Source organism: Mercenaria mercenaria, chromosome 10, assembly GCF_021730395.1.
Source record: "Mercenaria mercenaria strain notata chromosome 10, MADL_Memer_1, whole genome shotgun sequence".
Classification (NCBI taxonomy): Eukaryota; Metazoa; Mollusca; class Bivalvia; order Venerida; family Veneridae; genus Mercenaria; species Mercenaria mercenaria.
Window position 1 is genome coordinate 56,281,709 of NC_069370.1, and position 24,064 is coordinate 56,305,772.

Below are 24,064 nucleotides of genomic sequence, written 5' to 3' on the forward strand. Positions count from 1 at the left end.
TCCGAGTCGGTAAAATTAAAATACCCTGTGGTTAGTATTTTCGAGTAAGGCTCACTTTTTTCTGGTAGTGTGTTATTGAATTTCTGTGCACTTGTACAGATTAAAGAAATGCTGATCAATGTAAACAGTCTGCTAAAAATAACCCTTGCTAAAAATAACCCTTGAATTGTTTTTAGCTCACCTGTCACAAAGTGATAAGGTGAGCTTTTGTGATCGCGCGGTGTCCGTCGTCCTTGCGTCCGTCCGTCCGTAAACTTTTGCTTGTGACCCCTCTAGAGGTCACGTTTTTCATGGGATCTTTATGAAAATTGGTCAGAATGTTCACCTTGATGATATCTAGGTCACTTTCGAAACTGGGTCACGTGCCATCAAAAACTAGGTCAGTAGGTCTAAAAATAGAAAAACCTTGTGACCTCTCTAGAGGCCATATATTTCACAAGATCTTCATAAAAATTGGTCAGAACGTTCACCTTGATGATATTAAGGTCAAGTTCGAAACTGGGTCATGTGCCTTCAAAAACTAGGTCAGTAGGTCAAATAATAGAAAAACCTTGTGACCTCTCTAAAGGCCATATTTTTCATGGGATCTGTATGAAAGTTGGTCTGAATGTTCATCTTGATGATATCTAGGTCAAGTTCGAAACTGGGTCACATGCAGTCAAAAACTAGGTCAGTAGGTCTAAAAATAGAAAAACCTTGTGACCTCTCTAGTGGCCATATATTCATGAGATCTTCATGAAAATTGGTCAGAATGTTCACCTTAATGATATCTAGGTGAAGTTTAAAAGTGGGTCACGTGCCATCAAAAACTAGGTCAGTAGGTCAAATAATAGAAAAACCTTGTGACCTCTCTAGAGGCCATATTTTTCATGGAATCTGTATGAAAGTTGGTCTGAGTGTTCATCTTGATGATATCTAGAACAAGTTCGAAAGTGGGTCACATGCCATCAAAAACTAGGTCAGTAGGTCAAATAATAGAAAAACCTTGTGACCTCTCTAAAGGCCATATTTTTCATGGGATCTGTATGAAAGTTGGTCTGAATGTTCATCTTGATGCTATCTAGGTCAGGTGTGAAACAGGGTCATGTGCGATCAAAAACTAGGTCAGTAGGTCTAAATATAGAAAAACCTTGTGACCTCTCTAGAGGCCATACTTGTGAATGGATCTCCATAAAAATTGGTCAGAATGTTCATCTTGATGATATCTAAGTCAAGTTCGAAAGTGGGTCATGTGCCACCAAAAAATAGGTCAGTAGGTCAAATAATGAAAAAACGTTGTGACCTCTCTAGAGGCCATATTTTTCATGGGATCTGTATGAAAGTTGGTCTGAATGTTTATCTTGATGATATATAGGTCAAGTTTGAAACTGGGTCAACTGCAATCAAAAACTAGGTCAGTAGGTCTTGAAATAGAAAAACCTTGTGACCTCTCTAGAGGCCATACCCTTAAATGGATCTTCATGAAAATTGGTCTGAATGTTTATCTTGATGATATATAGGTCAAGTTTGAAACTGGGTCAACTGCAATCAAAAACTAGGTCAGTAGGTCTTGAAATAGAAAAACCTTGTGACCTCTCTAGAGGCCATACCCTTGAATGGATCTTCATGAAAATTGGTCAGAATGTTCACCTTGATGATGCCAGGTCAAATTTGAAACTGGGTCATAAAAACTAGGTCAGTAGGTCAAATAATAAAAAAAACCTTGTGACCTCTCTAAAGGCCATACTTTTCATGGGATCTGTATGAAAGTTGGTCTGAATGTTCATCTTGATGATATCTAGGTCAAATTTGAAACTGGGTCAACTGCGGTCAAAAACTAGGTCAGTAGGTCTAAAATTAGAAAAATCTTTTGACCTCTCTAGAGGCCATATTTTTCAATGGATCTTCATGAAAATTGATCTGAATGTTCACCTTGATGATATCTAGGTCAGTTTAGAAACTGGGGGTCACATACCTTCGAAAACTAGGTCAATAGGTCAATAATAGAAAAAACGATGTCATACTCAAAACTGGGTCATGTGGGAAGAGGTGAGCGATTCAGGACCATCATGGTCCTCTTTGTTTTTAATTGTTATGGTTCACGTAATAGTCGCAAAGGTATTACATCTGACATTGTTGATTCTTTACTCTAACTGGTTGAGAAGTAATGTTTGAAGAAGTCAATATGTACTAAAGTTAGGTTTTCAGGATATGTTAAAATGAGCACCAGTAATATTTAATCAGAAAAAAAAATTAAAATGATTTAATTTTGTTTACTATTTGCCTTTGTTCGTGTACACGTAATACATGTACATGTACATGTATATTGTTTATGATTACTGTCGGTGTATCTGTGAAAAATTTTTAGTTCAGAAAATGTTTTCTAAGTGTAAAAAACTGCTGTAATTATTTTACATAAGGGTTTGTCTGTAATTATTTTACTATCAATATTTGTCAGTAATACATACATATCAGATACCAGATTTTAATTTTCAGTCTTTGAATGACAGCTATACTAAAACTGTTAAACACAGAAAATGGGTATCGCAATTGTATTATGAGCAAATCAGATGAGCTCAAGTTTGAATCATCTGTTGAAATAAAGAATGTAAAAATGTATTTTCAGATGGTAAAGATAGGCAGTTTGAGATTTACAAGACTGACATAGACTGTCCCGGGTTCCGAGAATATCATGAAAGACTCCAGACATTTATACTGTACTTCATTGATGCTGCATCATTCATAGATGTTGATGATGAAAGATGGAGCTTTTATTTACTGTAAGGAGTTTTTCAGTCCCTGGCTGTTGTGTCATCTTGTCCTTAAATCTGTTTTCATTTTCTCAAAATCTGTTATTAATTCAATATCCATATGATGTTTGTCATCTTTTGATTGCAAGAGTGTATACTATAACAAAGAGGCACATTAAATAGTTTTAACCTGTAGCCTTTTGAATTTCTAAAATGGACTGGTCTATCATTCAATTTGGACAGTACCATTTACTATTTGAAGGGGTGTTCATTGAAAATCTGCTGACTGAATAGCGAACATCCGTGCAGGCTGATTGTGGTCTGCACTGGTCGCAAAAGCAGAATCAGTTGCCGCCAGCAGGCTGATCATGGTCTGCACTGGTCGCAAAAGCAGAATCAGTTGCCGCCAGCAGGCTGATCATGGTCTGCACTGGTCGCAAAAGCAGAATCAGTTGCCGCCAGCAGGCTGATCATGGTCTGCACTGGTCGCAAAAGCAGAATCACTTGCCGTCAGCAGGCTGATCATGGTCTGCACTGGTCGCAAAAGCAGAATCACTTGCCGTCAGCAGGCTGATCATGGTCTGCACTGGTCGCAAAAGCAGAATCACTTGCCGTCAGCAGGCTGATCATGGTCTGCACTGGTCGCAAAAGCAGAATCACTTGCCGTCAGCAGGCTAAAGGTTAATGTGAGGTGATAGGGGTTTTTAGTGTTAACAGAAATCTCCCATACCATGGATCAAAGTGTTTTGAGGACTAATGAATCTATAAATAGAATGTTACTGATAAGCGAATATATCATGTATATAATATAGTACTTGGGTTTCTTCCCACTGAGTTATAGAAAACAAGTGCTGTTTTGATAGCTGTATTAAAAGAACTTCATGATATGCATGTAGTGTATGATATGAAAGAACCTTTGGGACAGTATTGCACTTTGAATGATTTAAAACTAACAAATTACTCAAATGTTGACTTTCAGATTTGAAAAGTACAAGTGCAATGGGAATCCCATGTATGCAATAGCTGGTTATATGACAGTGTATAATTATTATGCCTACCCATGTAGAACACGGCCAAGAATAAGGTAGGTCCGTGTATTTTTCCATTTCTTGAGATGCATAGCACAACTGAAATTACCTTACATGCAGGTTTGCCTAAGGTTGTGAATTCTTGCAAAGAATTTAAAGGCACATATGTTAAATTCAGTACTGCAAATCCTTCTTACAGGCATAGTATTAGTTGGACGGGACACTAGGGCTATCATAATCAGGGTTAGCACACACCTTGGGAAGTTTTCGAGTTTAATGCTTGTCCATGAAAACTTGAAATTGACTCATAAAATCCCAAAACACTTATAAATGTACTTGATTTTGAAAAGTTCTGCTTGAAGTTTATCAAAAATTACTTAAAAAGTTCTGTCTGCAATTACTAAAAATAGTAAATAATGTTGTTCATACCCAGACCAGATTAACCTTTTGAATTCTATATACATTTCACTATTCACAGGCCTCGACCTTAGCGGTGGACCGTTGGACCGACGCAACCAGAATATTGGCAGGTCCACTAACTATCAAAAGTTGGGTAGACCGACGGTCAACCAATTTTCAGTCACGGTCTGCAAGTAAAATAAAACCCTTAAAAGTGAAAAATAAAGAGGAAAAAATCGTACCCATATCGGCGAATTCACAAAACGAAAGTTGATTTTGCCTTAAGTACGGCATTCTACAGTTATAAGCATTGGCGAGTTAAAGTCAGGATAGCATGAATGGACTACTCCACCGATCGGGCGAGTGGTTTTTACGTGGTAACTTTACCAAATTGAGAAATTACATCAGGCAAAATTACCCGGGTTGACTGGAATTTACCCGCGAATCGTAAAAATATCAAGACGTCATGCTGGTAAGTTTCCATTCCACAAGCACGTGCGCCCTATCGTAATATCTAATTTACATCGCGGTTACTTTTGACACAAAAAACGCACGTAGTGCATTCATTTTTTAATATAATCGCTTCAAATTTTCAACACCGCTTGAGAACTAATACAGTTTGAATTCTATAACAATTTTAATAAGATATCGACAGGAATGTAGGCAAAATTCTTTAAAAACGATCAAATTTTCATATAATGTTTTGTAAAATTTCAAACAGCGCGATCTTGATTATTTATTTCTTTCTTAAAGTAAATAAACGGTACATACTATGGTAATAAAATTCAGACTTTTGACCAGAAAGTACAAAAAACACAATTAAAAAATCTTAAATAATGAAAAAGCGGCAGCAATTTAAATACATGGAGTAAAACGATTTTTGGCAAACAGATTTCTGTTAGCGCGGCAGAATAGGTTACGTGACCTCGTGAACGTAAATAGAAATTGTGGTTTTAAAATAAAGCAGTATGTCGTTGCGGTTTTTAGTAAGTTTTAAATGATTCTTTGTACATGTATTTTTTGACACAACACTTTGTTAGATATTCTTCTCAAACAATAATGTAAATTCCTTGAGGGCAAATAGGTCACAGAGGTAGGATATCCACTATTATCGTTCACGGCTTAACACATTTACATGTCAGTTTATTCGGGATATTGCACATTCGCTTTTAAAAAATCAAAGAAAAAACTTTTTTCTTGATTTCTTCTCAACAATTTAAGGAATCGAGAAAGTACGATCAGACAGTGATGTGTCACATGGCGCGAAAACATGATGTAATGCCATGACAATCTCGGGCAACTATACCGCTTCGATCTCCACTTCAGATGCCATAATATTCAAACCGACACACTTCATTTAGCTCTTTGAGGAGGTGTTAATTGATAATGAAAATAAGGCCAATTACTTAGTTTATCAACAGAATAATTACCGACAATTGTTAATGGGATTTTTTGTTGTTGTTTTTTTTTTTTTTTTTTTTCATTTTCAACACGGGTCGGGTGGATGATGATTATTGTGTCCATATTTTGGGACACTTTTCAAAATAATTATTTTCGGGATAACAGATTGCTACAGTCTTCATTTTTAATTATTTTAGAAATAAGTCCTGTTTCTTTGAGTCATATGAAGTTATGACGTCTACAACATCACAATTTTTGTGATAGAATTGGAGGTCCACTAAAGTCTGAGCAGGTCTACTAGATTTTAGCAGTTGGTGGACCTGCTGGCAACTGCTGAAAAAAGTTAAGGTCGAGGCCTGATTCATAACTTTATCATGACATCACCGTAGATTAGGGTTTCTAACTGACCAATCGGAGAGCTGCATTTTCGAGTACCTGCCAGTTTCCACTTGGGTATAAAGAAGTATATTTATAGTGAACATAACAGTGACTTTATTTCTAAATATCACACTATTTTAGAAATCAAATTAAGATATTTCACTGCACATGCCCCAGATGATGCTACAAACAACAAAACTTTGAAGTTTCATTGAAATATTACATGGATTTAATACATTTATTTTAGTTCAAAGTTTGAAATTTTACACAGGGAGTCTATGGTAAAGTCCAAGTAAAATGTAATCAATACGCAAGTTAAAATAATATTGATTCTGCAATGTTTTGGACATGTTAAAATTATGAATAAATGATAAGTAGAACCTCTTCGAATTATTTGATAAATGCTTTTCAAGACACTATTCCAAGAATATTTGTCCTTGAGAATATGAAAATAGTACAAGAAAAGCCCTTGAAAAGTGCTTAAATTTGTTGTGTTTTAACTATAATTTGGTTTAAATCTTTTTTAAGATCTTATAAATGAATTTTGTGTTTTCAGTCAGGCTCTGGTATTACCTCCCTTCCAGAAACAAGGGCATGGAGCACAGTTACTGCAGACATTCTACAATGGTTGCTATGGCAACTCTGATATTTTAGACATCACAGGTAGTATGTCTTTTGTATAAAGAATTTTACTGTTTGTTAGATATATAGGCAATGTAAAGATTTCGTCATTTTGTAGCTTCAGACTACAGTTGTAGGATTGTCAGTTTTCTCCCTTGGTAGAGGATTTTGGTGGCTGTAGTAATTTCAGAATGAAAATGTTGAAGTGAGATGTTGTTTACTGGTGTAAACTATTCTGTTCAGGAGCTGTTGTTCGTTTCACAAAAACTTCATTGGTATCATTGTTTTGGAACAGTGTTGGGGTAAAAAATGACCTTCATGTTAATGAGATGCACTTCAAAGTTGGATCAAAACCAAACTCAAGAAAGAAATCGTTATACCTCCAACAAAATACTGGATTCACCTGCTCAGTCCTTTGTTCCTTTCTAAAGGTATACATGTATCTCTGAAATTATTGGATGGATGTTCATACATCTGGACGTAATTGTTCGATACTTTCATTTTGTGTCTCCTGCATATTTTCTAAACTTTTCTAAGCTTATGGTAAAAATCCTTCTATTGTATTTTAATTTTGCTTTTTTGTGTCGCAGCGTAAGAATTTTTGTTTGTTTGTACCAATATAAACAGGCTATCAAAATTTAAGACATGTTTTACCTTAAAGGCATCACGAAATTATGTGTGGGAGACATACTGATTTACTCCTGTCTGTGTGTCTGTCACAAAGCTTGTCCACTCTCTAAGTCGAACATTTCTTATCTGATTTTCACCAAACTTGAACAAAATGTGTTTGACCATAAGACCTCGGCCAAGTTCTATAACTAGCCAAATCGGCCAAGACACTTGGGAATTATTGCCCTTGAACAGAATTACCAACAATAACCAGCGCAGTATTGTAGACTGGTTACTCCACTCTGCTACCACCGAACAGCATTGTAGACCGGTTACTCCAGCATGTGAATACCAATAGGCCACAAACAGTTTACAAAGACAGACTTACTATTTAGATGATTAGGCAGTTGTGGGAGACATGTGCTTTTTTCAAAAGCCCTAGTTTTAAATTGGAATTTTAATACCTACAGTGGAAGATCCGTCAGAAAACTTCCAGAGGTTACGAGACTTTGTTGATGCAAGAAACTGTATGAAGTTGAAAAGTTTTCAGCCTGAGAAGTTATGCGAGGGATTTGATGATGACATGCAGCATGAAGCCAGGCTCAAACTGAAGTTGAACCGTGTAAGTACAGGGTTTGAAAGACCTTGAAAAGTCCTTGAATTTCATGCTAGTCTTTGAAAATATATGAAACTCTGAAAACTGTAAAAAAAGGTTTATATAAGGATATATGGTATTTGACCACATATTGATCCTAATATGAACACAGCAGTCTTTGGTCACACTGTGATTAACATTTAGTGAAATCTTTATTAGAACACTACTTTTGTCGTTTTTCACTATTAAGCAAAAAGAATGGGATGTCAGTTTTAACAAATTTACTTGAAATTAGCAGTTTTTGATATTAAAGTTTCATTTTACATAATATTTTCTACTGGAGGACCCCTCCATCCCTTAGTCTTGCTGGAAGTGTTCATCCTGCCACTAGTAGGGATGCTCAAATTTAAAACTTAATCCAGCTTAGCAAAAAAATTACAAACTGCTGATCAGTTTGAATTTGATTTTTAGTAGTATTTCAGGAAACAGAAAATTTGTAAATAACGGAATAGAATGATATATTGGCACCCAAGCATCTAGGGGTAAGGCTTTGATATTCTGATTGTTTGCTAGGATCTGTTCTTTGTTGTAATTGCGAATTTCCTAAATTTCATTTAGTAAGAAGGGTTAGAGATTTGTATTGTATTTTGAAATGATACATTTGCAGAAACAAACTAGAAGGATATATGAAATACTGCGCTTGAAGGCAACAAGCGAGGCAGATAAAGAAAAGTTCCGACAGTATAGACTGGATATCAAGAGACGGCTTAATATCCCTTTCCAGGTATAAAATACTTTAGAAATGGCTTAATATCCCTTTCCAGGTATAAAATACTTTAGAAACGGCTTAATATTCCCTTTCCAGGTATAAAATACTTTAGAAACGGCTTGATATCCCTTTCCAGGTATAAAATACTTTAGAAACGGCTTGATATCCCTTTCCAGGTATAAAATACTTTAGAAACGGCTGAATATCCCTTTCCAGGTATAAAATACTTTAGAAACGGCTTAATATCCCTTTCCAGGTATAAAATACTTTAGAAACGGCTTAATATCCCTTTCCAGGTATAAAATACTTTAGAAACGGCTTAATATCCCTTTTCCAGGTATAAAATACTTTAGAAACGGCTTAATATCCCTTTTCCAGGTATAAAATACTTTAGAAACGGCTTAATATCCCCTTTCCAGGTATAAAATACTTTAGAAACAGCTTAATATCCCTTTTTCAGGCATTACATAATTTAGAGTCTTGTTAGCTCAACAGAGCACAAAGTGCTCAAGGTGAGCTATTGTGTCCGGTCATTGTCCAGCGTGCATCGTCCGTCAATATTTGCCTTGTGAACACTCTAGAGGCCACATTTGTGGCCCAATCTTTATGAAACTTGGTCAGAATGTTAGTCTTGGTGATCTCTAGATCAGGTTCGAAACTGGGCCATGTGAGGGTCAAAAACTAGGTCAGTAGGCCAGATCAAAGGATAGCTTGTGAACACTCTAGAGGCCACAGTTGTGACCCAATCTTTATGAAACTTAGTCAGAGTGATTGTCTTGATTTCTGATTTCTGGGTCATGTGGGGTCAAAAACTAGGTCACCTGGTCAAATCAAAGGAAAAGCTTTTGAACACTCTAGAGGCGACAGTTGTGACCCAATCTTTATGAAACTTGGCCAGAGTGTTTATCTTAATGATTTCTAGGTCAGTTTCGAAACTGGGTCATATGGGGTCAAGAACTAGGTCAGTAGGCCACATCAAAGGAAAAGCTTGTGAACACAAAAGAGGCCACAGTTGTGACTCAATCTTTATGAAATTTGGTCAGAATGTTTGTCTTGATGATTACTAGATCAAGTTTGAATCTGGGTCATGTGGGATCAAAAACTAGGTCAGTAGGCCAGATCAAAGGAAAAGCTTGTGAACACTCTAGAGGCCACAGTTGTGACTCAATCTTGATGAAATTTTGTCAGAATGTTTGTCTTGATGATACTAGGTCAATTTTGAATCTGGGTCATGTGTCAAGTAGGCCAGTCCAGATGAAAGGAAAAGCTTGTTAACACTCCAGAGGCCACAGTTGTGACCCAATATTTATGAAACTTTGTCAGAATGTATGTCTTGATGATTTCTAGGTCAGATTCAAAACTGGGTCATGTGGGGTCAAAAACTAGGCCAGTACGCCAGATAAACTCTGGTGAGCGAAATAGGGCCATCATGGCCCTCTTGTTTGAAAAAAAAAAAATGATGAGTTATTGTCATCACTTGGTCAACGTCAGCATTGGCGTGACCTGGTTAAGTTTTATACTAAGGGTTTTTTATGCACCCAGCATCTACTGATGCGGGAGGCATATAGTGATTGTCCTGTCGGTCCGTTTGTTCATCCGTCCGTACGAGGTTAACCAAATAGGACCGTTTCGTCTAGCATCAATACCCCTTACTAGAATGACTTGATACTAATGTAGGTGTAACCTGTGACCATTCCTCATCTTCAGACATCACCTGACCTCAGTTTGACCTTGACCTCATTTTGGACTTGGGTTGCTTTATATGGGCCATCTCTTGGTTAACCAAATGGGACAGTTTCGTCTAGCATCAATACCCCTTACTAGAATGACTTGATACAAATGCAGATGTAACCTATGACCATTCCTCATCTTCAGACATCACCTGACCTCCGTTTGACCTTGACATTGACCTCATTTTGGACTTAGGTTGCTTTATATTGGCCATCTCTTGGTTAACCAAATGGGACCGTTTCGTCTAGCATCAATACTCCTTACTAGAATGACTTGATACTAATGCAGATGTAGCCTGTGACCATTCCTCATCTTCAGGCATCACCTGACCTCAGTTTGACCTTGACCTTGAACTTTACCTCTTTTTGGACTTAGATTGCTTTGTATTGACAAGGATGCCACCTTGGGCATCAATCGTTTATTGAACGCAGCTTCTTGCCTATCAAAGCTCTTGCTTTAAAACTTGCAACATTTGTTAACCATCAATAGCGGACTCTATACAGCAAGGCAGATAACTCCATCCTGCTTTTTGCAAGAATTATGGTCTCTTTTAGAAAATCGGATTTCTTGGTTAAAATTTTTTGTTTAGGTCAGCTTTTCTCCTAAACTATCAAAACTACTGCTTTAAAACTTGCTTACCAGCAAAAGCTGACTGTACAGCAAGAAATATAACTCCATCCTCCTTTTGCAAAAATTATGGCCCCTTTTGGACTTAGAAAGTCATGGGTAGGACAATATTTCTATTATGCATAGACAAAAAAAATCAGATGAGCATCTGCACTTGCAAGGTGTTTTTGTGTTAAAATTGAATCAGTACTGCAGTAGCTATTCCTAATGTGTCTACAGCTTGACCCGAGCCTGGATGCTCGAGTCATTGATGCTGGCCCCAGTAGTGTTTGACTGTATTTGAAGTTAAGCAGTATCAAATAAATTTAATTGAAAAGTTGGAATTTTCATCTTAATTTTTAGTCCAGAAAAAGTTCATTTTGAGACTGTGAGTTAAGTTAGACTTGACTATGAGTCAAGTCAACTGTTTGCTATTCTGTGTAGAATTTTCATCTTAATTTTTAGTCCAGGAAACATTCATTCTGAGACTGTTAGTTAAGTAAGACTTGACTATGAGTCAAGTCAAGTGTTTGCTGTTCTGTCCATTAGAAACAGTGTTTGAAAATTAAGTGTCTAGTAAATGCTGGGTAACTAATTACTAATGGATGGAAATCCAGATAACATGTTACATTTCTTATACAGTCTAACCTTTTGCATTTCCAGTTGAAGTCCACATTTTTATTCAAGAACATCTTCTCCTTAAATTTTAAAGCCATATTCCTTCAAACTGGGTGTTCCTTGCAAATTCTGTTTGCCATGACAACCATAAAAAGGAAAACCTAAAAAGTCTCAGAAACCCCTGCCCAAATTTAAAAATATTTTCACAGCAATGTTTCTTGTTTGCTTTCAGTCCAGATTTATTTGCAAAAATACATGGTCACCAGTGAGTGAGGGGCTTATACGTAGCTTTGTAAAAAATCTGTTCTGGAACTGTTGGGCAGATTTCAGAATAATTTCACATAATATTCTTTAGATGACCCACTAACTAGCTCATTCTGGCCACGTTGATTTGTTAAATTGTTGCATTTGTAGCTCGACTATTGGAAGAATAAGAAGAGCTATCCTACTCACCACGGTGTCGGCGTCACACCTTGGGTTAAGTTTTTCGTACCAGTCCACATTTTGACAAAGTCTTTTGAGATAAAGCTTTGAAACTTTCAACTCTTGTTTACCATCATCATGGCCAGTTATAGGCAAGAGCACATAACTCCATCAAGGATTTTGGCTGAATTATGGCCCCTTTTGACTTAGAAATCATGGTTAAGTTTTTCGTACCAGTTCATATTTTGAAAAAGTCTTTTGAGATAAAGCTTTGAATCTTTCAACACTTGTTAACCATCACCATGTCCAGTTATAGGCAAGAGCACATAACTCCATCAAGGATTTTGGCTGAATTATGGCCCTTTTTGACTTAGAAATCTGGGTTAATATTTCGTACCAGTTCATATTTTGACAAAGTCTTTTGAGATAAAGCTTTGAAACTTTCAATACCTGTTTACCATCACCATGTCCAGTTATAGGCAAGAGTACATAACTCCATCAATGATTTTGGCTGAATTATGGCCCCTTTTGACTTAGAAATCTTGGTTAAGTTTTTCGTACCAGTTCATATTTTTTGTAAAGTGTTTGACATATGGCTTTGAAACTTTTATCACTTGTTTAGTATAATAGTCTCTATCTGTAGGAAAGAGAACATAACTCTGTCACCTATTTTGGCTGAATTATGGCCCTTTTTGGACTTTGAAATTGGTTCTGTTTTTATACAAGTCCATGTTTTGTCAAAACTATTTGACAAATGGCTTTTAAACTTTGAACACTTGTTAACCATTATGATTTCCATCTGTAGGCAAGAGTACATAACTATTTTGACTGAATTATGGCCCTTTTTGGACTTTGAAATTGGCTCATATATTGCCATTTAGTGCAAGACTTATCGAAATCAAAGTAATACAGGAACATTGTTTCTCTAATCTATTTATTTCTTTTGTCTGAATATCCGTGGAAATATTTTGACCCCATTCTTCAATCAATTCTTCGAATAGTCGAGCACGCTGTCATCAGACAGCTCTTGTTGTTCATTTTACTGCTATGTATTGGCTCCAGTAATGCATATAATATTTAAATTCTCGTTTTTGTTTTCAAGAAAAATGGTCGAGACTTTGAAAAGCTACAGAAAGCATTGAGACCAGATGAATTGTCAGCAACATTAAGCTGTATGTCCCTGGAACAAAGACATCAGTATCTAGAAAAGGCTTTTGAGGAACAAACAGAAGTGTATAGACATGTCATAGAGAGACTTAATATGGTTTGATATTTACACTGAACATCGGTGTAATGTTTCATCTGAATCTGAAGATATGATTGTGAGAAGTCAAATTTGCAGAGAAAAATTTGAAATAATCTGTGAAAAGAGATCTGCTTCAGAACTTTGGCCATAATTGATTTATTGAATGTATTGTATATAGTCAAATGAAAGTCTGCAGGAAAGACTGGATTGCATTTCCAGTTAAAATATTCATGACTTGGATATAGTGTTAATTGTCGAAGAGAAATATCAGAAAACTGTCTTACTTTTAAAGACAAAAAAAATTGTACAAAGGTATAAGATACCCTGTAGACCATTTGAGGTGAAGGGGAAATGAAATGAGCCACGCCATGAGAAAACCAACATAGTGGGTTTGCGACCAGCATGGATCCAGACCAGCCTGCGCATCCGCGCAGTCTGGTCAGGATCAATGCTGTTCGCTGACGGTTTCTCTAATTGCAATAGGCTTTGAAAGCAAACAGCATGGATCCTCACCAGACTGCACAGATGCGCAGGCTGGTCTGGATCCATGCTGGTCGCAAACCCACTATTTTGGTTTTCTTATGGCATGGGTCAAATGTTATTGATATTGTTGTAATCACCTCCTCAGAACTTGAAAATGCTTAAATGGCAAAGCTTTGGACTTGAAAGCTTACATCATTGGGTATTTTACATAGTTGCTTCAGTTAACACTTTAAAATTTTTGTATGCTTTCCTCTGCCTGTGCAGTGTTTGTTTCAGCAGTTTATTACACTGACATCTTTGTTAGTCAGAGAAAAAAATTGCAGAAAAAGTGCTGTCCGAGGTATTGGTAAACTTGGCTTGAAAGGCTGTTTTGCTTGAACAGTGTAACAAATTGGATTTATGATTATCATCCCTAGCTTTGAATCCTTCCGGCAGGGAAAAACAAGGTGTATATAAAAGAATAACATTTGGCTCTTGCATCTTGCAACATCTTACTTGATACAAAATATTCTGCATTACAAGAATTTAAGTACAAACTTCTTATTTTCATTTAGTGTCAAGAACAAAATGAAAGGCATGCTTTGTGTGATTTTATGAGTACAAGTATTCAACAGTTAATGTGAAAAATACATACAAAATGTCATCTCTGAAGACTTCCGCATGACATTGTGCTAATATAAGACAGAGTGCTATTTTTATTGATATTTTTTTTCATTCTTGAAACCAATCATGTGTTCATTTTTAGCTCGACTATTCGAAGAATAAGTAGAGCTATCCTACTCACCACGGCGTCGGCGTTGGCGTCACACCCTGGTTAAGTTTTTCGTACCAGTCCACATTTTGACAAAGTCTTTTGAGATAAAGCTTTGAAACTTTCAACACTTGTTTACCATCACCATGTCCAGTTATAGGCAAGAGTACATAACTCTGTCAAGCATTTTGACTGAATTATGGCCCCTTTTGACTTAGAAATCTTGGTTAAGTTTTTCGTATCAGTTCATATTTTGACTAAGTCTTTTGAGATAAAGCTTTGAAACTTTCAACACTTGTTTACCATCACCATGTCCAGTTATAGGCAAGAGTACAGAACTCTGTCAAGCATTTTGACTGAATTATGGCCCTTTTGACTTAGAAATGTTGGTTAAGTTTTTCGTACCAGTTCATATTTTGACAAAGTCTTTTGAGATTAAGCTTTGAAACTTTCAACACTTGTTTACCATCACCATGTCCTGTTGTAGGCAAGAGTACATAACTCCATCAAGCATTTTGGTTGAATTATGGCCCCTTTTTGACTTAGAAATCTTGGTTAAGTTTTTCGTACCAGTCCACATTTTGACAAAGTCTTTTGAGATAAAGCTTTGAAACTTTCAACACTTGTTTACCATCACAATATCCAGTTGTAGGCAAGAGTACATAACTCCATCAAGCATTTTGACTGAATTATGGCCCCTTTTGACTTAGAAATCTTGGTTAAGTTTTTCGTACCAGTTTATATTTTGTATAAAGTGTTTGACATATGGCTTTGAAACTTTTATATCTATTTCAGTATAATAGTCTCTATCAATAGGCAAGAGTATGTAACTCTCTCGTCTTTTTTGGCTGAATTATGGCCCTTTTTGAACTTGGAAACTGGTTCTGTTTTGTATATATGTCCATGTTTTGTCAAGACTATTTGACATATGTCTTTTAAACTTTAAACACTTGTTTATCATTATGATTTCCATCTCTAGGCAAGAGTACATAACTCTGACAACTATTTTGACTGAATTATGGCCCTTTTTGGACTTTCAAATTTGTTCAGTTTTTTTTACAATGAATGAGTTGGGTTTTACGGCGAATCGACACAAAAAGGTCATATATCGCCGAGTTTTTTTACAAGTCAGCATTTTGTCAAAACTATTTGAACTGTGGCTTTGAAACTTTTAACACTAGTTTATCAACATGATTTCCATCTGTAGGCAAGAAGACATAACTCTGTCAACTATTTTGACTGAATTATGGCCCTTTTTGGACTTGGAAATTAGTTAAATTTTTCATATAAATCCATGTTTTGCCTAACATATAACTTAACATATTTGCCATCATGGTCACACATTGCCATTTAGTGCAAGACTAATCGAAATCCACAAATAAAGGAACATTTTTTGTTTAATCCATTTTTTTGTTTAGTCTGAAAATCTATGGAAATATTTTGACCCCATTCTTCAATCAATTCTTCGAATAGTCGAGCGCGCTGTCATCCGACAGCTCTTGTTTAGCTCACCTGTCACAAAGTGACAAGGTGAGCTTTTGTGATCGTGCGGTGTCCGTCGTCCGTCCGTGCGTCCGTAAACTTTTGCTTGTGACCACTCTAGAGGTCACATTTTTCATGGGATCTTTATGAAAGTTGGTCAGAATGTTCATCTTGATGATATCTAGGTCAAGTTCGAAACTGGGTCACGTGCCGTCAAAATCTAGGTCAGTAGGTCTAAAAATAGAAAAACCTTGTGACTTCTCTAGAGGCCATATATTTCACAAGATCTTCATGAAAATTGGTCAGAATGTTCACCTTGATGATATCTAGGTCAAGTTCGAAACTGGGTCACGTGGGGTCAAAAACTAGGTCAGTCGGTCTAAAAATAGGAAAACCTTGTGACCTCTCTAGAGGCCATTTTTCTCAATGGATCTTCATGAAAATTGGTCAGAATGTTCATCTTGATGATATCTAGGTCAAGATCGAAACTGGGTCACGTGGGGTTAAAAACTAGGTCAGTAGATCTAAAAATAGTAAAACCTTGTGACCTCTCTAGAGGCCATATTTTTCAATGGATCTTCATGAAAATTGGTCAGAATTTTTTATCTTGATGATATCTAGGTCACATGTGCTCAAAAACTAGGTCACTATGTCAAATAATAGAAATAACGACATCATACTCAGTTGAACACTGGGTCATGTGGGGATAGGTGAGCGATTCAGGACCATCATGGTCCTCTTGTTTCTATCATGCCATTATTTATGTGAATGAAGAATAAATGTTTTTTTCTATAATTTGTCCTATTGTCTTGTTTGTTCTTGATATGCTCAAACATAACAGGTCCAACAGGTCTTGGCATACATATTTGTAATTATTTTCTGACATCTTAAGTTAGCATTGCGCCAACGTTTTGATGATATCTTTCATATCATTTCTATTCAGCTTTAACAATATTCTAAAAAATGTTTCTCATTGAACCATGAAACACATTTTGGATCATCAAACATTAAATTGCAAGTCTGTTAACACAAAAATACATTTAACTGATGAATGTAAATATTAGACTTTTTATCTCTTAAACAATCAGTATATTGGTGTATAATGCCGCATCAAGTTCTTAGACTTATGGATATTGAATGATTGGGTGTACAGTAAGTCTTCCTTTTGTAGATGATTTAGATATATGAAACATTTTAAGTAAGAAGATATGTATAGTTAAAACAAAATATTGCGTACAAACCTTAAAGGGCAAGGAAAGCCAGACAGTAAATTTATTTTATATGTAAGCCATCATAAGCCTTTCATAATGCTGAGAGAATTTTCAAAATAGGACCACTATTGAAAAAGATATGGCAGATAATGGAGGCAGCCATTTTAGTGTGTATATGACATCATTTACTTACTCCTGAATTCTTTATTTAGCAAACAACCTTATAGATTAATTTCATATATTTCTTGAGTTTAAGATGTAAAACCAGTAATTTCTTTCATTATAGCTGGAAAAAGTAGAGAAATTATTTTACAGATATGAGTAAATACAGTTTAAATATGTATCTAGAAACTGAATAAATCTGCCATTTTGTTTTTTGTTGCCATGGAAACAAAATGGCTGCCTTTTTTATAAAATATTTAAATGCTCATAACTTTAGCAACCCCACACCATTTTTGGAAACTTGTTATTTCTTCAATAAAGTTATACCAAATTAAAGAGCATGAAGAGACATTTTCAGAACAGTTTTAATTATCAAAATATCTTTTCTAGATCAAAAGTTACAGCATTTTAAGCGTCGTAATTTTCAGCCAATTTTAAGAATTTTTCCTCCTATAAATCCTATAGAAGCTGTCGCGACAGGACGGAACCAATTTTGATATTTTTTTCACTATTTTTTATGTATCTTTTTAATTTTTTAATGTTTTCTTTTCAAATTTGGTGATCTAATGTATTTTTTCCTGCTCTTTTCATTTATGTAATCCTTTTTAGAAAATTTCTACAGCATCAGTAGGTATAAATAAAAACAAAATGAAAATTCACACAAATTTTGCGAAGAAAAAACACTATTTTTTTTATGAATGCATACATTGCTATAAAGTTTAAATTAAAAAGTTATGAATATCACTCTCAAACAGAGCTAGCCAAAAACAGTTATTTCTCCATTGTTCGAAAGTGAAAACTTCTAAAATGTCCAGAAAATATAAATATGATTAATTTTGAAAGTTTAAATTGCTAAAAATGGCTGAGGTGACATTTTTTTCTAAATTCAGTAATTAGTTCAGGGTCATTATTTTCTTCAAATGTTGCATTTCATAGAAATGATATTTATAACTATCTGACATAAACATAAGGAAATTGAATACTGCATTATCATTATCATGCATTTGTAAATAGAGTACAAATTGCTCATTTAAAGTAGACTTAAAAATTTTTATCCGAAATTTACCTATCCGAAACTCGTAAATTTATCAGGTGCGAGATCGTACCGCAGTGAAAATTTTCATACTTGTTTCAATTCTCTGGCTTTAATAATGCCCGATTCTTGCATCAACTTGTTTAGATTTATACATTTAATCGATTTATTTATTATTTTTTTCAAAAACTGTACCAACCTTGTAGATATTAGGGGTCTTTTTACAATATTTTGTACTAGCGTTCTGACCGTCTGCGGAATCGGTTTTCATCCACAGCGACCGGGAAATTCATTTAATGAAATCGGGCGTATTTGAATTAAATTTCGAAGTAAATTTATTATACAATCACGAAATAACATATGATTGATGTCTAAGATCATGTTGACGGAGGTTTAAGTCTACATTCGTGAGGTTTATCGGCTTTTTTCACGCCGATTAAAAATTTTCAAAATGGTGGCGGCGCGACGCGTGCGTAAATTGGACGACCTGTGATTTTAAAATAAAGATGCGACGGTCTAAATTACCATTGATTTTAATGTTTTTGGTATTTTGAAGCTAAAATATTGAATTAAATAAATATGTATATGATTATACAATCGAACGGACAGATTTCCTACAGAATTGGCTGAACTTTGGGCAATTGTAACTCGAATATTTTTTGAACTACGAACTAATCAAAACCACGGGCATAAAGGTCTTTCTTTTTTCTGATTGGATAATATCACCTCATTAATATTCATGAGCATTTAGGATCTCGCATTTGCATAGGAATGTAACACCCCTTTCATAACCGTGTCCGCGAACCCGCTTATCTCAGCGGTCAGAATTTTCTTGCATTTTTCACTTTTAATCAATAAATAAACATAAATAGTATATTTAAATGTTGATAAAAGTTATATAAAAGGAAAAATAATTTATTTGGCTTTTAATATATATAATTTTTATAATTATTGATTGAGATATACTTGCTGATATATTTTATTAAAGTTAATCACCCATGAATTTACTGTGTATTCTAAAGGGATTATTGGTTTATCTGGGGTTGCTAATAACTTTCTCATTTTTAAGTCGATTTTGAAAATTCCTTCACTTTTTTAAATGATTTAAGAAACTCTAGCAGATGGAATTATAAGAACAACATTGCCTTTTCCTTTAATATTAAGTAAGCAATGATTGTATGCTAAGTTATCTCATTTGTTTGATAAAGATCCTTATGGTAACCAAGTAGATACCGCGCTGCAGATTAGATAATTATGTTTTCCCCCAGTGGGGGATGTATTGTTTTTGCCTTTGCCTTCTGTCTGTTCGTCAGCATTAAGCTTGTCCAACTTTCACGGGTCAAACTGCTGGCAGGATTTTGACGAAACTTCACAGGAGTGATCAGTACCAAGCCTAGTTGTGCATATCGCCAGCACGTTTGGCTCCAGAGCTAAAAATAGAAAAGTCTTGTCTGGTTTTCACATGTCAAACTTTTGGTTAGATTGCTACGAAACATCGGGAGTGATCAGTACCAACCCTAGTTGTTCATATCGACAGCACATTCTGCTTTGCTTCACAAAGTGGCCGCCAATGCTTAACAAAGAACAAGATGCGCACAGGCAACATGTCGAGCCCACCAGTTGTCAAAAGGACTGGGAGACACTCTGTCTCATCGAGGCAAACATTTATGCCAAATAACAAGATTGCAAAAAGTTACAATATGAGTTATTTATAGTATCAAGAAAAAGAACTTGAAGTAAATCTTTAAAAAAAAATGTCCATACAAAAAATCCTTACCAGTAGAGATAGGTCAAAATACACATCAAAATTGGATGTAACATGCATGTTGTACTACTGAAAAGTGGTCTTGATTTTTCCCTACAGCCAGAAATAAAAAAAGTTACAATATACGCTATTTAAAGTAACAACAGATGGAAGTAATTCTTGGTTCTTGCGCGTGACACTCCGTCTCATGATTATGAACAGTTGTGCCAAATTGGATCAAAATCCCTTTATGCATGAAAAACAAATGCTCCAGTCATTTTTGTATCTAACCTTTGACCTCTAAGTGTGACCTTGACCTTACACCTGACACTCCGTCTCATGGTGGTGAACATTTGTGCCAAGTAACGTCAATATCCATCCATGCATGAAGAAGAAATGCTCCCGACAATGGTGTCATTTCATATCTTTTGACCTCTATGTGTGCCCTTAGACCTAGGGACCTGGTTCTTGGGCATGACACTCCGTCTCGTGACGGTGAACAATTATGCCAAGTAACATCAAAATCACTCCATGCATGAAGGAGAAATGCTCCGGACAAAGTCATTTATGAATTTGACCTCTGACCTCTTAAGTGTGACCTTGACCTTTGAGGTAGGAACCTGGGGGTTGTGCATTAGACTTCATCTCGCTATGGTTAACATTCGTACCAAATATAAACAAGATTGCTCCTTGTATGTCAAAGTTATATGGTTTGGACAAACAAATCCTCATGCATGCACACACATACACCAAACAGCCATTTGGACAGCTATGTCTTCGCTTCCAAAAGCGGGCTCGACAAAAATCTTTCACAAGTCAAACTGCTGGACAGATTTTGATCAGTACCAACCCTAGTTGTGTGTATCTTTGACAGATTCTGATGGCCGCCAGAGCTAAAGGTATACATAGAGGAGGGACTGGGTGGGGGTGAGGGAGACGTGTTTTTGTGACAAAATTCAATTTATTCTGCTCACCAAATTTTCACTACGCAGCTGCAAAAAGGAAGCTATGCGCCTAAAAGAACAGGTTTCTTCATACAGCCTTTTATCCACCACATTATATGCTTGCCTCAGTCTCATTTTATTGATTGATTCGGGTTTAACCTTCGACTGTTTTCTGTATTCTCTGCAATGCGTAATCATCCTAGAATTTTCACATCACCTTGTGATTGTACTTTTCTGCAACTAATTGACAACTTCCACACATGAATTAAGAGGCTGAGAAAAGTGACTTTTGCAAAATCGTTGATTAACTTTCTCCTCACCTTATGACTGTACTTGGAAGCTATCACAATTCATAGTCGTGTGTTCTACTGACTTTATGTGCAGCTTTTTATGCCCTTCGAAGAAAGTGGGGTATATTGTTTTGCAAATGTTGGTCGGTAAACCATTTGGTTTCCGGATGATAACTCGAGAACGCTTTGGCCTAGGATCATGAAAGTTGATAGGAGGTTGGTCATTACCAGCAGATGACCCCTATGGATTTTGAGGTCAGTTGCTCAAAGGTCAAGGTCACAGTGACCTTGAACAGTTAAAATGTTTTCCGGATGATAACTCGAGAACACTTGGGCCAAGGATCATGAAAGTTAATAAGTAGGTTGGCCAAGACCAGCAGATGACCCCTATTGATTTTGAGGTCAGTAGGTCATAGGTTAAGGTCACAGTGACCTGGAACAGTTAAACAGTTTCAAGATTACTCAAGAACGCTTTGACCTAGGATCATAAAAGTGAATAGGGAGGATGGTCATGACCAGCAGATGACCCCTATTGATTTTGAGGTCAATAGATCAAAGGTCAAGGACACAGTGACCCAAAACAGTTAAACAGTTTCCGGACTATAACTCAGAATGCTCATGAAACATATATGGGAATGTTGATCTTGACCAGCAGATGACCCTTATTAGCTCGACTATACGAAGTATAAGGAGAGCTATCCTACTCGCCCCGGCGTCGGCATCTTTCCGCATCCCCACCTTAAAGTTTTGGTGCACTTTCTCTTTTTTCTACTTATCTCTGTAATTACTTGATGGATTTGATTCAAACTTGAAATACTTATTCCTCATCATCATCTACATCATCTGACATAAGGGCCATAACTCTGGTACCAATATTTCATGAATTATTCCCCCCTTTTCACTTAGATTTTCAGGTTAAGTTTTTGATGCACTTTCCCTCTATCTCTGTTATTACTGAATAGATTTGATTCAAACTTAAAATAGTTGTTTAACATCATCACCTACATCATATGACACAAGGTGCATAACTCTGGCACCAGTTTTTCATGAATTATTCCCCCTTTTTACTTAGAATTTCAGGTTAAAGTTTTGGTGCACTTTCACTCTACCTCTGTTCTTACTGAATGGATTTGATTCAAACTTAAAATAGTTGTTCAGCATCATCACCCACATCATATGACACAAGATGCATAATCTGGCACAAATTTTCATGAATTATTCCCCTTTTTACTTAGAATTTCAGGTTAAGTTTTATGCACTTTCACTTCATCTCTGTTATTACTGAATGGATTTGATTCAAACTTAAAAAATTGTTCAACATCATTACCCTTATCATATGACACAAGGTGCATAACTCTGGGACCAATTTTTCATGAATTATTTCCCCTTTTTACTTAGAATTTTAGGTTAAAGTTTTGGTGCACTTTCACTCTGTCTCTGTTATTACTGAATGGATTTGATTCAAACTTAAAGTAGTTGTTCAACATCATCACCCACACCATATGATGGAAGGTGCATAACTTTGGCACCGATTTTTCATTAATTATTCCCCCTTTTTACTTAGAATTTTAGGTTAAAGTTTTGATGCACTTTCACTCTGTCTCTGTTATTACTGAATGGATTTGATTCAAACTTAAAATAGTTGTTCAACATCATCACCCACACTATATGACACAAGCTGCATAACTCTGGCACCAATATTATCTTTACCTCTCTTATTACTTTAAGTTGATTTTTTTGACATAGACTCAGGCTATTGTGCAATATCTTCATCCACAATTGGAGTCATTAAACACTCCAGTGACAGCTCTAGTTTCCTCAGATGTGCCCAGTTTCACTATCCAGCATCGAAATAGTCAAGCCCGCTGTCTCCTGTGACAGCTCTTGTTGATTTTGAGGTCAGTAAGTCAGTGGTCAAGGTCATAGTGACCCGGAACAGTTTAAACGATTTCTGGATGATTTTTTTCTGTTCCTTGTGCAATTACTGAATGCATCAATGGGGGTATTTCGTGTTCTACGTGCTCGTTTTAAAATAAACAGTCTGAAAGACAGCTATATGCCCTGCCATTGTTATGGGTAGTAAAAGGGTTTATGGTATTGGGTGGAACCATTAAACAATTGAGTTGTGACCTTGACCTTAAGCTGGCAGGAGTGAATTTTTAATTCTGATCATGGTCTTGATAAATGAAATATTGCAGCAAAGTCATATTAAAATCCTTCAAGATACAGAGCAGACATAAAATGGAAGGTTCCAACCTTTGACCTTGAGTTGTGACCTTGACCCAACATGGCTGACTCAAGTTTTGCACATCGTCTTGATGAGGTGATCATTTGACTAAAAGTTCATGAAAGTCCTTCAAAGGGTTTAGCAGATAAAGAGCGCCACAAAATGAAAGGCTCAAGCCTTTTACCTTGACCTTAAGCCGACATGGCTGACTCAAGCACATGGTCTTGATAAGTTGAACATTTGACCAAAGTTACATGATTATCCTTCAATGGGTTTTGGAGATAGAGCAGACACGAAAATTGAAGGCTCAAACCTTTGACCTAGAGTTGTGACCTTGACCTTGAGCCAAGATGACTCCTCTTAAGGTGATCATTTAACCAAAGTTTCATGATTATCCTCAAAGGGGTATAGGAGATACAGAGCGAAAAAAAAAAGGCTCAAACCTTTCACCTTGAGTTGTGACCTTGACCTTGAGCCGAAATGGCTGACTCATTGGTTCTGTACATTGTCTTGATTATCCTCCAAGGGGTTTAGGAGATACAGAGCGGACACGAAATGGAAGGCTAAAACCTTTTACCTTGACC

The 24,064-nt window shown here is 36.1% G+C and overlaps 1 protein-coding gene across 2 annotated transcripts in view; it reads left to right on the forward strand.

The window, feature by feature from the left end:
• The window catches only part of LOC123561491 (histone acetyltransferase type B catalytic subunit-like), a 35,547-nt gene extending 18,883 nt beyond the window's left edge, over nt 1–16,664 (forward strand). Inside the window, exons 6-12 of one of the 2 annotated variants that reach the window (XR_008372798.1) lie at nt 2,606–2,759; nt 3,709–3,813; nt 6,492–6,598; nt 7,636–7,787; nt 8,428–8,544; nt 13,010–16,344; nt 16,384–16,664. Coding sequence is in view for 1 of the 2 variants with exons in the window: in XM_045353896.2 (XP_045209831.2) it covers nt 2,606–2,759; nt 3,709–3,813; nt 6,492–6,598; nt 7,636–7,787; nt 8,428–8,544; nt 13,010–13,177 (803 nt within the window). In the remaining variant the exon portion in view is untranslated. Of the gene's footprint in view, nt 1–2,605; nt 2,760–3,708; nt 3,814–6,491; nt 6,599–7,635; nt 7,788–8,427; nt 8,545–13,009 lie in introns of both variants that reach the window. The other variant, XM_045353896.2, reaches the window with a different exon arrangement.
• The last annotated feature ends 7,400 nt before the right edge of the window (nt 16,665–24,064 follow it).